At 42.0% G+C, this 13,970-nt stretch overlaps 1 protein-coding gene across 1 annotated transcript in view; it reads left to right on the top strand.

The window, feature by feature from the left end:
* LOC127652563 (C1q-related factor-like) overlaps positions 1-6,181 on the top strand; it is a 34,238-nt gene extending 28,057 nt beyond the window's left edge. The window contains exon 2 of the mRNA XM_052138762.1: positions 4,603-6,181. Coding sequence (XP_051994722.1) covers positions 4,603-4,782 — 180 coding nt within the window. The 3' untranslated portion in view covers positions 4,783-6,181. The remainder of the gene's footprint in view (positions 1-4,602) is intronic.
* Positions 6,182-13,970: the final 7,789 nt, after the last annotated feature.

The raw sequence follows: 13,970 nt of genomic DNA, 5'->3' as shown, positions 1-13,970 counted from the left end.
CACAAAAGGAGATGCCTCAGTCACTGTTCACTTTTATTAAATACATTTTTTCATATAATGAAAGTCAATAGTGACTGCAAGAACTCTGCCAATCATCTCCTTATGTATTCCACTGGAGAAAGAAAGTCATATGGGTTTGTAATAACATGAGTGTGAGTAAATGATAGCAGGATTTCCATTTTTGTGTGAACTATCCCTTTAAGTTTGCATGTTCTGTTTCAATAGATCTGAATATTCAAACATTTCTATTAGATATTCATTCCTTGGAATAACCTGGCATCCATTGGGAATTTAGCCTGTTGATACACAATCGACCGCACGTGGTAGTGACGTCACTCTGCTTACATTTAATATATAATTTACCATCTATATATGTAATTAATGTTAACAGGTTCAGCATTGATATCCAATCTCTGTTTCACAATAACAATGCTCAAGAAACAGAAATCTAGTTATCTGTGCCAGGAGTACAATTTAAAACATGCAATATCAAAACGGGACTTCATACCTTTATTATGAAAACGCAATCGCCAGATGAATCCAGTTTGCCACACTTGGGTCAATTGTCCATGACAAGTGTTCAATGAAAAACATCCAATAGCACTTTTTGGCCATAAAATTATAAATCTGAGATATATTGATATATTCTCCATTGTTTACATGAGATCTCGCCTGAAAGAATTACCCTTCCTCATCGTTCTTCAACAAACTATGCAATCTGAGCAGCATTCATGTTGTAAAACTGTATATGATCTTGTATATTAGAGTCATGTAAACAAAAATAGCCTGTCTCTAAAGTCTATTTTAAAAAATGCGGCATAGTTTTATTTATAATAGCCAAGCAGTGCTGTCAGATTTGTGTTGTCTCTAAAGGCGGAGCCTTAATTTTATTCTGTAGGCTTCCAGTGATTTTTCAGAGAAAAAAGCTTGCAGGAACCACATTTTTTGTTTATATCATCTTCAAATTTGAAACATAACTTCTTTAGACTTGTGGCTTTGAGAACATTGTATTTCTGAGTTGTCTTGGTAATAATATTATAGTTTTTTAGATTGTAAAAACATGTTCATCACAAAAAATTTCCAGTACTATAAACTTCAGCTTCTCTAACTAAATAACAACATATATTAATTCTGAAATTTGTGAAATAAAGCCCAAAGTGTCTTCTTTCAAAAGATACTACAACTGTGTCCATACTCAAAAGGGTACAATAAATACAACCATTTAAGTTCAGGTATGTCATTTTCATGGTTTGTGCTCAAAAAGGGGGTGCGTATCAACAGGTTAAACAGCTTGTAAATATAAGTGGTTATTTGCGTATCTGTCATTCATTTGCTCATCCCAAATAGAGACTGAGTAATGTATATTCAGCAGCAGCTGCTCAAACCAGCATTGCACCGCTACCCATTAAACACACCAGCACTGCAATGTGTCCCTATTCAGCCACCATACCACAGCCCAAATATCCATATGGCCTTGACTTTAGGGAATCCCCTCTGCCAGAGTATTAACAGGCACACTCATATTTGTGTGTATGAATGAAATTAAACAGGGCCACAAACACACACACACACAAATTGGCCAACATTTAAATGGGGCAGGTGGTGATATGTGCCTGGCTAATCAGTCCAGCCATTTACTCAAGCAACACAAACATACTGTGTGTGTGTGTGTGTGTGTGTGTGTGGTGGTTGTGGGTGTGTGTGTGTGTTGCACGGGGGGCATATATATATATATATATATATATATATATATATATATATATATATATATATATATATATATATATATATATGTGTGTGTGTGTGTGTGTGTGTGTGTGTGTGTGTGTGTGTGGTGCCAATGCATGATGTTAAATCAACGAAAACAGAAACAATATAATATCCAGTAATTTATTCAGACTTTCTCTCCCCTCCACCACCCCCCCCCACAAACACAAACACAGCTATCCTCACAAACACATGTGAAAGCAGAATTCTGTATGAACTATAGATTCTATCCCCTAACACTACCCCTAAACCTAACCCTCACAATACACTTTATGCATTTTTACATTTTCAAAACAACTTAATTTAGTATGACTTTTCAGTGATTTGAATTATGGGGACATTAGGAATGTCCTCATAAACCACATTTATAGCATAATACCCTTGTAATTACCAGTTTTTAACATAAAGAAATGTCCTCGTAAACCACCCAAACCCGCTCACACACACACGCACGCACACACACACATGTACACTGTCAATCAGAGATTTGTTTTACATTTAATTTATTTTCAGTTTTCAAAGTTGTGACTAAAGAGGACTTTGTTGTTAAAATTCAATAAAAAAATTGCATTCTTCATCCAAATCCAAATCTGAATTATATGTTTTCATGTAATGTAATATCATTAATGAAATTCAGTTGGTCTTTTTAAAGATTAAAGATTTTTTATATTATAAGTATTATTTACAAACTGTATATTTGGGTGTCCAGCTATATGACCCACGTTGCACAAATGCCTGTTTTCCCCATTCTATATGTATCACTTATAAAAACTAAAACTAAATTAAAAACTAAATGTCACACTTTTGGACCATCTCGGTTGCGTTGCATCATAAACATGCCATTTCTAAGTCACAGTATGAAGTTAAACAAAGTTTGAAATGTAGAAAAAATGCATCTTGCATCTTGACACAAATGATCCCTGCCTTCGGATTTGCACTTCATCACGCTGTATTTGTATGCAAGAACATGTTATCAACTTGTGTTGTCTGCTCTGGGTAAGTGTGGTTGGTTCTCTGTCTATTTGAGCTGCATGTTGCCTTTACAGCGAGTTTCGCTTACTGCCCCTTGGAGAAACCAGGTGGTACTCCATGCATTAATTGCTCATGTGGAAGGAATAGTACTTGTTATGGTCTGGGGACATGATTAATTGCGGTAATTTTTTTTAACGCACATTTTTTTATATAATTAATTGCACTGAATTAACAGGTTAAATTGACAGCCCTACATTTGCCTGCGAACATTTTACATTATGTAGGAAAGAACACACACACATACACACAAACTCAAACACACATTGGTGTTGATTATAATATTGTATAAGGGTTTGCTCTAACACCTTTGCCCACAAAGCTCTCCCTTGGGTCTCGAAAAAATCTTTCAAAGAGAACTCTTAATTAGATGGAACAGAGGTCATCTAGAACTAGAACACAAGGACACACAAATATGCATCCACACAAACACTTTCATGCTTTTTTTTCTAAACTAAGACATTAGCACTTATCTGAAGCCTAACTTCTCGTCTAATAATGAACTGGAAAAAAAGACAGAATGTCACATTCATTGCTTCTTCGAATGTGTTCACATTTTACAGCTTGATGTGAGAAAGATACAGGCAGCCAGGCTGGCTGCTACACAACTGTACGTATTCATGCCTTCACCTGCTCTAACTTTAATTTACCAGACAGATTACAGAAATCATCAGTAATTTGCCCAAATGCTGTCGAGTGATACTCAAACAATATCAGAGAAGGAGATTTGAACTAATTTGAATTACTTTACTTTGTGTGAACCGTACGACTTAAGCTATAAGCAACTATGGTGACTGCAGTGCCACTAGCGTTCAGTTTGTGATCTGTCAGATCAAGGAGGTTTATAAAACCCAGAGAGAGCTTTCCGTAAACATTTCCAATGACAGCTATTCAGCTGGTACAGGAACCACAGAAGTTTTTGAACCAGTTACCTGAGCCAAAAATGCCATTTGATTCGATGTCATGACACACTGATTGGCCGATGACACCAGAGGAATTGCACAGACCCAAACCCTTCACTAGTGACTATCCTGAGCTGTGATATCAAAGGCAGCAAACTGGAAAGAATGTAACTCCATTTAATGATTTTAAGAGCACTACAAAAAGATTCTGGCACTGGTAAAACATCTACTTAACTATAGTAAAATATATATATATATATATATATATATATATATATATATATATATATATATATATATATATATATATATAAAAAGTCGGAATGTGCAGCTAATTTTGAAAAAGTTTTTTTCAACCAGATGGTATACGTACATATTGATCACACTGTGAATTCAGCAACAGTAGGTCGAAAGTTCTGCTGCTGAAATTGGTCTGTGCTTACAGAAAATCTACCCCCACTAGCCAAAGCTGGAAGTGTTGTTGAATGTATGTGCACTTGAGCTCCAGTTTCCAGATTAAATTTCCACAGGGTGGTGCCAAAATCAAGGTATATAGCTAGTTGTTTATAGTTTTAAATGACGTAATACAGTCAACAGGAATGCCTATTTTACCCAAACCCCAAACCTTAACTAACAATCAGTGGAAATAAATTCGAATTTTAAGGCAAAAACGCAACATCCAAATAGCACTTATCATCGTTTATGTGAACGTGACGAATTCCTGGTTCCCACTGGATCAGAACCCATGTTTTTGAAGTTGTTGATTTCAGGAGGACAAATTTCTCGTGTGACCTTGTTGGTATTTATGGCACCAACCGGCATCATATTTTTTGTATTTCCCATTCCTGTTACTGAACTTTCTTTGTTTTCTCTACCTCTATTTCTGTTTCTCATTCTCATATAGGTGCGAGCCAGTGCGATTGCCCAGGATGCTGATCAGAACTATGACTATGCCTCTAACAGTGTGATTCTGCATCTAGACGCTGGCGATGAAGTCTACATAAAACTGGATGGCGGTAAAGCCCACGGAGGCAACAATAACAAATACAGCACCTTCTCTGGCTTCATTCTTTATGCAGACTGAATTTGCAGAAATAAAGTGGGAAAGACAGAGATGTAGTAAAAGGAAAAAGAAAGTAAAGGACAGAGCATTCATCATCCCAGCTCTTTATTTAACCAGGATCTCTCCATCGCTTCAACACACATCTTCGCGTGAGTGCTGTTTCCACAGCTGAAGAAGTATAATTGACAGAACTGAAAGAGACTGAAAGAGCTTCTCTTTGAATCACCTTATTCATTGGGAAAATACAAGGAAATAAAGTGATAAAAAAAATTTTTTTTCTTTTTTGGTGTTGAAAGGACAGTTTGTCTTTCTTGTTTTAAGACTCTAGAATTGACTGGCTGAGACCTTTCCCCTCAACATTGTGTGCTTCTCCTTAGTAAAACTTTTCTTCACCAACATCTGTCTATTGGAAAAAGGAGAATGTTAAAAGTATCCCTAACACCATGTGGAGTATGTTACTTTTGAAGGATCAAATGAGATATAGTTACAATAAGATTTAATTAAAAATGCTCGTGTTCTCGTTGGGCACAGCACCCCCTGTTGGCTGTTGTTGGTAACTGAGTTCCTTTTATGTTCTTTTTATGTGTTTTACTCTGTTGGGACTGCAGTGGCTGATGACCATTGTGGATTAATGTTATTCCTTACAAGCTCTTAAAACAATTGACACTCCCTTCCCTTGACTCTTTTCCTCCCCTGTCAATTAGCACTCGACCCTGACGTCGCCTCTTTCACCCAAATCCTGCTCCCCTGCGCCCTTGATGAAATGGCAGATGAGTTTACTTTCTATGAACATAAGAAACAGTTAATGATGGTACATAGGATTTTTAGGTATGTTTTAGAACAGGTTAACTTGTGCATTGGACAAGACAAAATAAAGGAATATTTTACTGACACCAAATTACCAAAAAGTAATGTATGGCAAAATTTAGGCAAAAACATCTGCATTATCAATATCACTTAGTCATAGTAATGCTGCTTTATAGCAGCAAATTGCTCTCTGATTTTAGAAACATGAATATGCTCTCTTAATATATTAAGAGAGCACTGTCATTGGGCTATGAATTCAGAGTTGCATAATTGGAACTTTTTGGTAAAATTATCATGTCCAAATTGTTTGCTATAAGTGTATCTGGGGGGTACAAAAGGGCAGAGGGGAGTTGAGCAGCTTGTAAGTCAGTTATTACTGCTAAGAATTTCAACAAAATGCAGTGAGAATATTTATGAAATATAATTTTTTCTGATGGGGTGAATAAATGCTGGCAAATGAGGTTTATTTGTAAGCTTTCACATGTGTTTGTGAGGATGGCTGTGTGTGTGTGTGTGTGTGTGTGTGTGTGTGTGTGTGTGTGTGTGTGTGTGTGTGTGTGTGTGTGTGTGTGTGTGTGTGTGTGCGTGCGTGTGTGTGTGTGTGTGTGTGTCAGTACCAATACCAGTGCATGAACTGTTTTTCGTCTTTGCCACATTATTGGTTTGAGAAATGTTCTATACTTTAGCCAGTCAAAGATGCGATATAGAGCAAATGAGACTGCATCAGACATGTTTAGCTAAGCCTCTGCAGAGAAGATATAAAAGAAACAATAAAAGTTGTAAATTAAATAAATCTATGCTATGTTTGTCAGTCCTACTCTATCTTTTGAAAATGTTGAATAAATTTGAATAACAAATGGGACATTTAAAATCTGTGGTGTAATGATTTTTTTTTCTTCCAGTAAAACAATACGAGTAAACAGTTTCTGGGTAAATAGAACACTATTTGCATAAATATTCAGATTTATCTAATATTTTACACTACAGCAAATTTAATGCATTAATTTAACATTAGACCAATTTAAAGCGGAAGGTGACTGATATTCATGTTTACTACACTGTGTATGACTCTCTTTTTTTCTCCTTTCATAGATTCCTTCCTCCCATCTCTCTATTTTTATCTCTTACCTGTCATCTGGCCTAACTCCAAAAAGCACACAGGGAAAAACACAGTTGTAGACGTAACAAAAGCTTTCATTAAGTGTGCTTATGTGTGCCTCGTTGCTTGATTCGCATTGTCACCTCTGTTGCATCTCAGGACACTTTCTCCTCCTTTCTTACTCCTGCAGAGAGAGAGAGAGAGAGAGAGAGAGAGAGAGAGAGATGTGAATTACTGGTAGATATTTGCAAAATACATCATGTAATGCTGACAGTGATCATGCAATCGCTTTGCACAAATAAGGCACACCTTAGTGTATCATTACAAATATTTGGACCTTTGAGGCAAAGGCAATAAAGGGATTTCATTTTCAATTTGTTTTGTGTGTGTGTATGTGTGTGTGTGTATGTGTGCAGGTTTGGGTGGTTTACGAGAAACACATTTTAGGTTACAAACTGGTAATTACAAGAGTATTATGCTATAAATGTGGTTTATGAGGACATTTCTAGTGTCCCCTTAATTAAAAAAAGGTTTTTATGGAAAATTTCTAAAGTTTTTTGTGAGGGTTAGATTTAGGGGAAGGATTAGGTTTAGGAGATAGAATCATCATTATGTCTATAGAGAGTCCTCATAACGATAGCCGCACCAGCATTTGTGTGTGCAAATTATAGTGTTGACTGGATTCACCAAACACATCCATTTAACCCTGTTACCACAACTATTGCAATAAAATTGTAATAATTTGTACAAAAATATATATTTTTTGCAGGTTTTTCTATAATTTATGGGAATTATAAACTTATCAATAAATATAAACCAATATTTGGTCCCTGACCAGCAACTGAGTGATAGCTTAATTTATTCTAATTGTGCAATTCTGTCACTTGCAAACCTGTTACTCATTCTGCCATATTTTTTAACAGTATTATTTTTTATTGGATAAATTGTGTTCATTTAAATTTTAAGTTTACTTAATGTTTATTTTCAATTTTCAGTTGAAAATAAAACAGCTAATATAATAAATAATCTGACCTCCAGAGATTGATGACCAACATTTTCTGACGGTTAAACATCTTTTACTGACCAGTTGTTGAAATTGGTCTTTTAAGCGTTTCAGACTCCATATTATACCCTATTCGTGTAAAGTGCCTTTTTCTTTTTGTGAATTCTGGATTGATGTTGTTTTCTTGTTTTCTGTCTTCTTAAGCTCCTATTTTCTCCTCTCTGTTCCTCATGTGTGCTGAGAGCCTTTTCTCACTCTAAACTCTCTTTACTGCACGTCAGCACAGAGGCCTGACAATATCATGGTTCAGAACCACTGATCTATATATATATATATATATATATATATATATATATATATATATATAGAACACCCTTTTATTCTCTCTTTCTCTCTCTCTCTCTCTCTCTGAAAGAAACTGTAATTTTCATACACATCATGTACTTAAGTGTCTCCAGGGAGCCACTAGAAAATAAGATAAAACAACAGCAACAGATATCCTGTGTTCCTCTCATCCTTCGTGAGCTGTGCCCTCAGACAACTGACCTAGGAGCAACCCTGTTTCAAACAGTCTTCAAAGAGTCTTTCCGTTTAGTCTGATCACAGTGCAGTTTAAAGAGACTGTCTGACAGACAGCGATCCAACACAGAGGAATTCCGAAAACCTGTCTGAGAGGAACTGAAGGTTTAAATTGTCTATGGGTAACAGTACACATCACAGAGATACAGGGAGTGATTTACCAAAAAAGGTTACTTTTTTCTTCACAATATTACTTTTGATTGTAATGCACTGTAAAACAATAATTATATTATATTATATTACACATACATGGACATTGTATTTTGGCTTTGCTATACTGAATGCATAATTTAAATTCATTTAAACCAACTGATCTCAATTCAGAAGACTCTGGGTTGTAAGTAAAGTGTTTTGATGTAGGGAGTCATGAGGCAAAACAGCATTGCACCGATCACAGTGGAGTTTGTCTTTGGGAGAAACGGCAACACAACTACATCTGCTAAGAAACCTCATTAACTTTTTACACTGAAACCTGTTTGAGTCAAAAGATAAGAGTCTCTAGTTTCATTTTGTATGCCATTTTTTAAATTTTAACGATTCATCACAAAACGTCCCGCTGCTAAACACAATGTCAACTATTGTGTAATTAAGTGCATTTTTACCTTAGAAATCCTATATTTACTGTGTATTATCACATTGAGAATAAATAGGTTCATCCAAAAGCTGACATTTTTTGCTTTCAGAGCCTTTATATGGAGTTATGATGAAAATAAGGTGCATTTCAAACTGTTCTGAGACCTGTGCAGACCGGCAGCACACTAGAGGTTAAGTCATTCACTAAAAAGGGAGAAAGGGAGCATCCTATAGCTCTCTAGCTAAGTGCATTCATTACTCACATATGATTAAAGGTTCAGTTTCAGGCAACAAATGATGTTTGGACCACTCAACATGTTTGGCAGACATTGGACAATGGTAATTTGTAAATAGATTTTATTTTAACATAGTGGCAGTAATTGGATGATGCTGGACACTACTTTGAATCCCATTTTTTGTAAAAAAATTTTTTATGTTTATTAGGTGCTATACTAGTTACATATTAAAAAGGGAAATGGAAAATTCACACAGCAGTCACGCTCGGGTCTCAGGGAGATACATGCAATAATTCAATTTACAGTATTATTTATATAATAACAAAATATATTTGAAAGTGCAGCAAAAAAACACCATTAAAGCATTAAGCAGTACATTTTAAGGATAATGTATAAACCCTGACAGACTGACTGTAGGCCTACATCATCCTACTTATTTCATGGCTACTTACCTAATAAACAAATAAATGTAAATGAAATGTTTCGATTTGGTTTAAATTATTACAAAGGCAGCTGTAACCAGCACAAGAAGAGACAGTCACAATGTATAGTCAAACTGCGTTTATTGCAGGCAAAGCAAAAGTACAAATAGGGCAAATCCAGAAGAGAGTGGTCGAGGGGAGCGTAAGGTCGAAGCCGGGGAATCAGGATATGGCAACGGGGCAAAACTACAAAAGAGTGGTCGAGGAAAGCGTAAGGTCAAAGCCGGGGAAGTCAGAATAGCAGAACGGGTAAACAAGCGAGTTGAATAGACAGGGGAGCTAGGGGAACACTAGAGCTGGCAAAGCAAAGGGGTAAACTAAACAATAACCAACAAGAGTGAAACGAAAGGGTTGTGATATATATAGGGGAGAAAACGAGCGGTGCAGGTGAAACGAATAACCAGGTGATTGGGACGAGTACAGGTGAAACTAATACTCTGGTGATTGGGAGCGTGCATGAGAGCCAGAGGGGGGTGATTGGGAGTGAGCGTGTGAGCTCGGGGAGCGAGCCTGTGAGCTCGATGAAGCGGGGAGAACTAGAGGAGCGGGGTTCGTTACAGTACTCCCCCCTCTGCTACGGACGGCTCCGGACAGCCGCGCTCGGTTGCGAGGAGCGTGACCTCTGGGAAGCGGTGCGGGACGATCGGGATGTTGCCGATGGTAGTCTAGCTTGACAGCCTGGTCCAGGACATCTCTCGATCGTACCCACGACTGTTCCTCAGGTCCGTAGCCCTCCCAGTCGACCAGATACTGCAACTCGCCACCCCAACGTCGGGAGTCTAGCAAGGCCCGGACCGTATAGGCGGGTTGACCACCGACATCGAGTGGTGGAGGGGGTGTTTGGGCTGCCGTGGGCGGGAACATGGGGCTATAGAACACGGGCTTCAAAAGGGAAACATGAAACACAGGACAAATTTTGTAGCGGGGTGGCAAAAGTAATTGGTAAGTGACTGGGTTAATACGTTTAATAATTTTAAAAGGGCCGACATACTTGGGGCTTAGCTTCTTACACGGGAGACGGAGGCGGATGTCTCGGGTCGAGAGCCAAACCCTTTGGCCCGGATGGAAAAGGGGTGCAGGACGGCGTCGGCGGTCTGCCTTAGCCTTCTGGGTCTGGGTCGAGGGTTGAATCCGGTCATGGGTGGCTCTCCAGACCTGGGCACATCTTCGGGCCCAGGCATCCACCGCCGGAAACGTCACTGGGATCCGCTTCCCACGGGAAAAGGGGTGGTTGGTAGCCCAGGACGCACTGGAAAGGGGTAAGACCAGTAGAAGAGCTGACCAGGCTGTTCTGGGTGTATTCGGCCCAGGGGAGATAGGTGTGCCAGCTGCCTTGGGTCTGGGTGCAGTAGGCTCGCAGGTACCTGCCAATCTCCTGGTTGAGATGCTCGGTCTGGCCATTGGTCTGGGGGTGGTATCCCGAGGAGAAGTTGAGTTGGATACCCAGTCTGTCACTGAAGGCCCGCCAGAAGCGAGACGTGAACTGGGTACCCCGATCCGAAGTGATCTCCTCGGGAATATCGAAGTTTCGGAAGATGTGGGTGATCATGTGGTCGGCCAGTTGTGTCGCGTTGGGTAACCCGGGTAGGGTTCACATTTTGGAGAAACGGTCTATTACCACAAGGATCTCGGTCCGGCCGTCGGAGGGGGGCAAGTCGGTAATAAAGTCCATGGCGATGTGGGACCATGGTCGGTCAGGGATAGATAACGGTTGGAGGAGTCCTGCAGGAAGGTGACGAGGTGTTTTGGACTGGGCACAGACCGGACACGAGAGGACGTAGTCGTGGACGTCGTCCTTGAGCGAGGGCCACCAAAATCTCCTAGCAAGGAGCTCGGTAGTACGGGTAATCCCCGGGTGGCCAGAACAGAGGGAAGTGTGAACCCATTGCATGAGCTGGGGGCGAATAATGGTGGGTACATACATCCTGTTGGGGGCATTTGAGGAGGCACGGGCTCGTCGCCTTGAGCCTGCAGGATGGCCTCCATCAGTTCCCACCTAACGGGTGCGACGACGCACGGCATGGGGAGGATTGTCTCCGACCCCGTGGGTTCTGAGCCATGGTCGAAGAGACGAGAGAGGGCGTCAGCCTTGATGTTCTGGGAGCCCGGGCGAAAAGTGACAGAAAAGTTAAAGCGGGTAAAGAACATCGCCCACCTGGCCTGTCGAGGGTTCAACCTCTTGGCTGAGTGGAGGTACTCCAGGTTCTTATGGTCGGTGAAAATGACGAAAGGGAACCTAGAGCCCTCCAACCAGTGACGCCACTCCTCCAGGGCTAGCTTGATGGCCAGCAGCTCTCTATTCCCAACGTCGTAGTTCTGTTCGGGGGAGGACAGTTTATGGGAATAGAAAGCGCAAGGGTATAGCTTGGCGGGAGTCCCGTGTGGTTGGGAGAGTACAGCTCCCACCCCCACCTCTGAGGCATCCACCTCTACAACGAATGACAGAGTGGGGTCGGGTTGTTGGAGAACTGGGGAGGTTGTAAAGGCCTCCTTTAGGGCCTGGAAGGCCTGCTGGGCGGGTGTGTTCCAAGTGAGGAACTTCGGGTTGCCTCGGGTCAGGGACGTGAGGGGTGCGGCGATCTTGCCGAAGTTTCTAATAAAACGCCGGTAGTAGTTGGCGAAACCCAGGAATCATTGGAGTTCTTTGAGCATGCTGGGCACGGGCCAGGACAGGACTGCGGCAACCTTGTCGGTCTCCATCTCCATAGTTCCAGCAGATAAGACGTAGCCCAAGAAGGAGACGGAGGGGCGGTGAAAGGCACACTTCTCTGCCTTCACGAACAGGTCGTGTTCTCGCAGTCTCTGTAACACTCTCGAGAGGTGAACGGTGTGTTCAGAGAGTGTGGAGGAGTAAATTAAAAGGTCGTCGATGTAGACGACGAGGAAGAGGTCTAGCATGTCCCGGAAGACGTCGTTCATGAATGACTGGGACACCGAGGGGGAGCTGGCGAGGCCGTACGGCATCACCAAGTACTCGTAGTGCCCCCTGGTGGTGATGAACGCAGTCTTCCACTCGTCTCCCTTGCGGATGCGTACAAGGTTGTACGCGCTCCTGAGGTCGAGCTTAGTAAAGATCTTAGCCTTACTGACCTGCTCGAGGGACGGTTGGATGAGAGGCAGGGGTAGGCGAACTTCACCGTAGCCTTATTTAGGGCCCGGTAATCGATGCAGGGGCGAAGCCCGCCGTCCTTCTTGCCCACGAAAAAGAAGCCGGACACCACCGGGGAGGTGGATGGCCGAATGATGCCTAGACTGAGCGCCTCATCGATGTAGTCCTCCATGGCTTTGGTTTCGGGTAGCGTTAAGGGGTACACTCGGCTCTTAGGGAGTGGGGACCCCGGAAGGAGATCGATGGCACAGTCCACACTGCGATGTGGGGGGAGACTAACCTGGGTCTTCTCAAACACATCAGTCTAGGAGGAGTACTCAGGAGGGATGGAGACAGGAGACTTCACTTCGGGGCTCTCTACGGAGGTGGAGGACACCGGAAGGGAAATACAATGTGACAAACAGTGGTCGGTCCAGCGCAACAGCTCCCCCGTGCGCCAGGAAATGTGGGGGTCATGAAGCGCTAACCAGGGGTGGCCTAAAACCACAGGGTCTCTAGGTGAGTGCACTATAAAAAACTGGATGAGCTCCGTGTGAAACAAGCCCACCTGGAGGGACAATGGCATGGTCCGGAAGGAAATGAGACCCGAACCGAGGGGTGCCCCATCTAGAGAGTTAACTCTGAGAGGTGGCACGACCGGACTGAGTGGGATGGATAGTTTCTGGACCAAGCCATCATCTAAAAAATTTCCCGCTGCCCCGGAATCCACTAGGGCTGGAGTAGAAAAAGAGACATTGTTAAAACTCAACATTACCGGGAGGCAGACTTGTTTCTGGGTAACGTTGAGAAAGACAGACGTTCTCACCTGGCTTTTGGAGAGGGAACGCCGGGGACCGGCTGGGCATGAGTCAATTCGGTGACCCGGGGTGCCACGGTATAGGCAGAGGCTCTGTGTCAACCCTCTAGCTCGTTCTGCCTGGGTTAGTGGAGAGCGACCAAGTTGCATGGGTTCGGATTTGGAAGAGCACTCGGGAGAAACGAGTTTAGGGAGTTGAGACCCGTAGCAGGCTCTTGGACGACAGAGGGGCTCCGACAAGCACGGTCGCGAAGCAGGTTATCCACTGTGATGGAGAGCTGAATATAGTTCTCCAGCGACAGCGATTCTCCTCGACATGCCAATTCCATTTGGAGCTGGTCATTCAAACCCAGGCGGTACACAGTCAACAAAGCGGGGTCGCTCCACCCGCTACCCGCGGCAAGGGTGCGGAAATCAAGTGCGTAGGCAGTGGCTGTGCGTGACGCCTGTTTCAAAAACACGAGGCGGCTGCCTACATCCCTACCAGCTGCCGGGTGATTAAAAACCACGGCAATCTGGTGACAA

This window comes from Xyrauchen texanus, chromosome 12 (assembly GCF_025860055.1).
Source record: "Xyrauchen texanus isolate HMW12.3.18 chromosome 12, RBS_HiC_50CHRs, whole genome shotgun sequence".
NCBI classification, from domain to species: domain Eukaryota; kingdom Metazoa; phylum Chordata; class Actinopteri; order Cypriniformes; family Catostomidae; genus Xyrauchen; species Xyrauchen texanus.
This window is presented reverse-complemented; position numbering and strand designations above follow the sequence as displayed.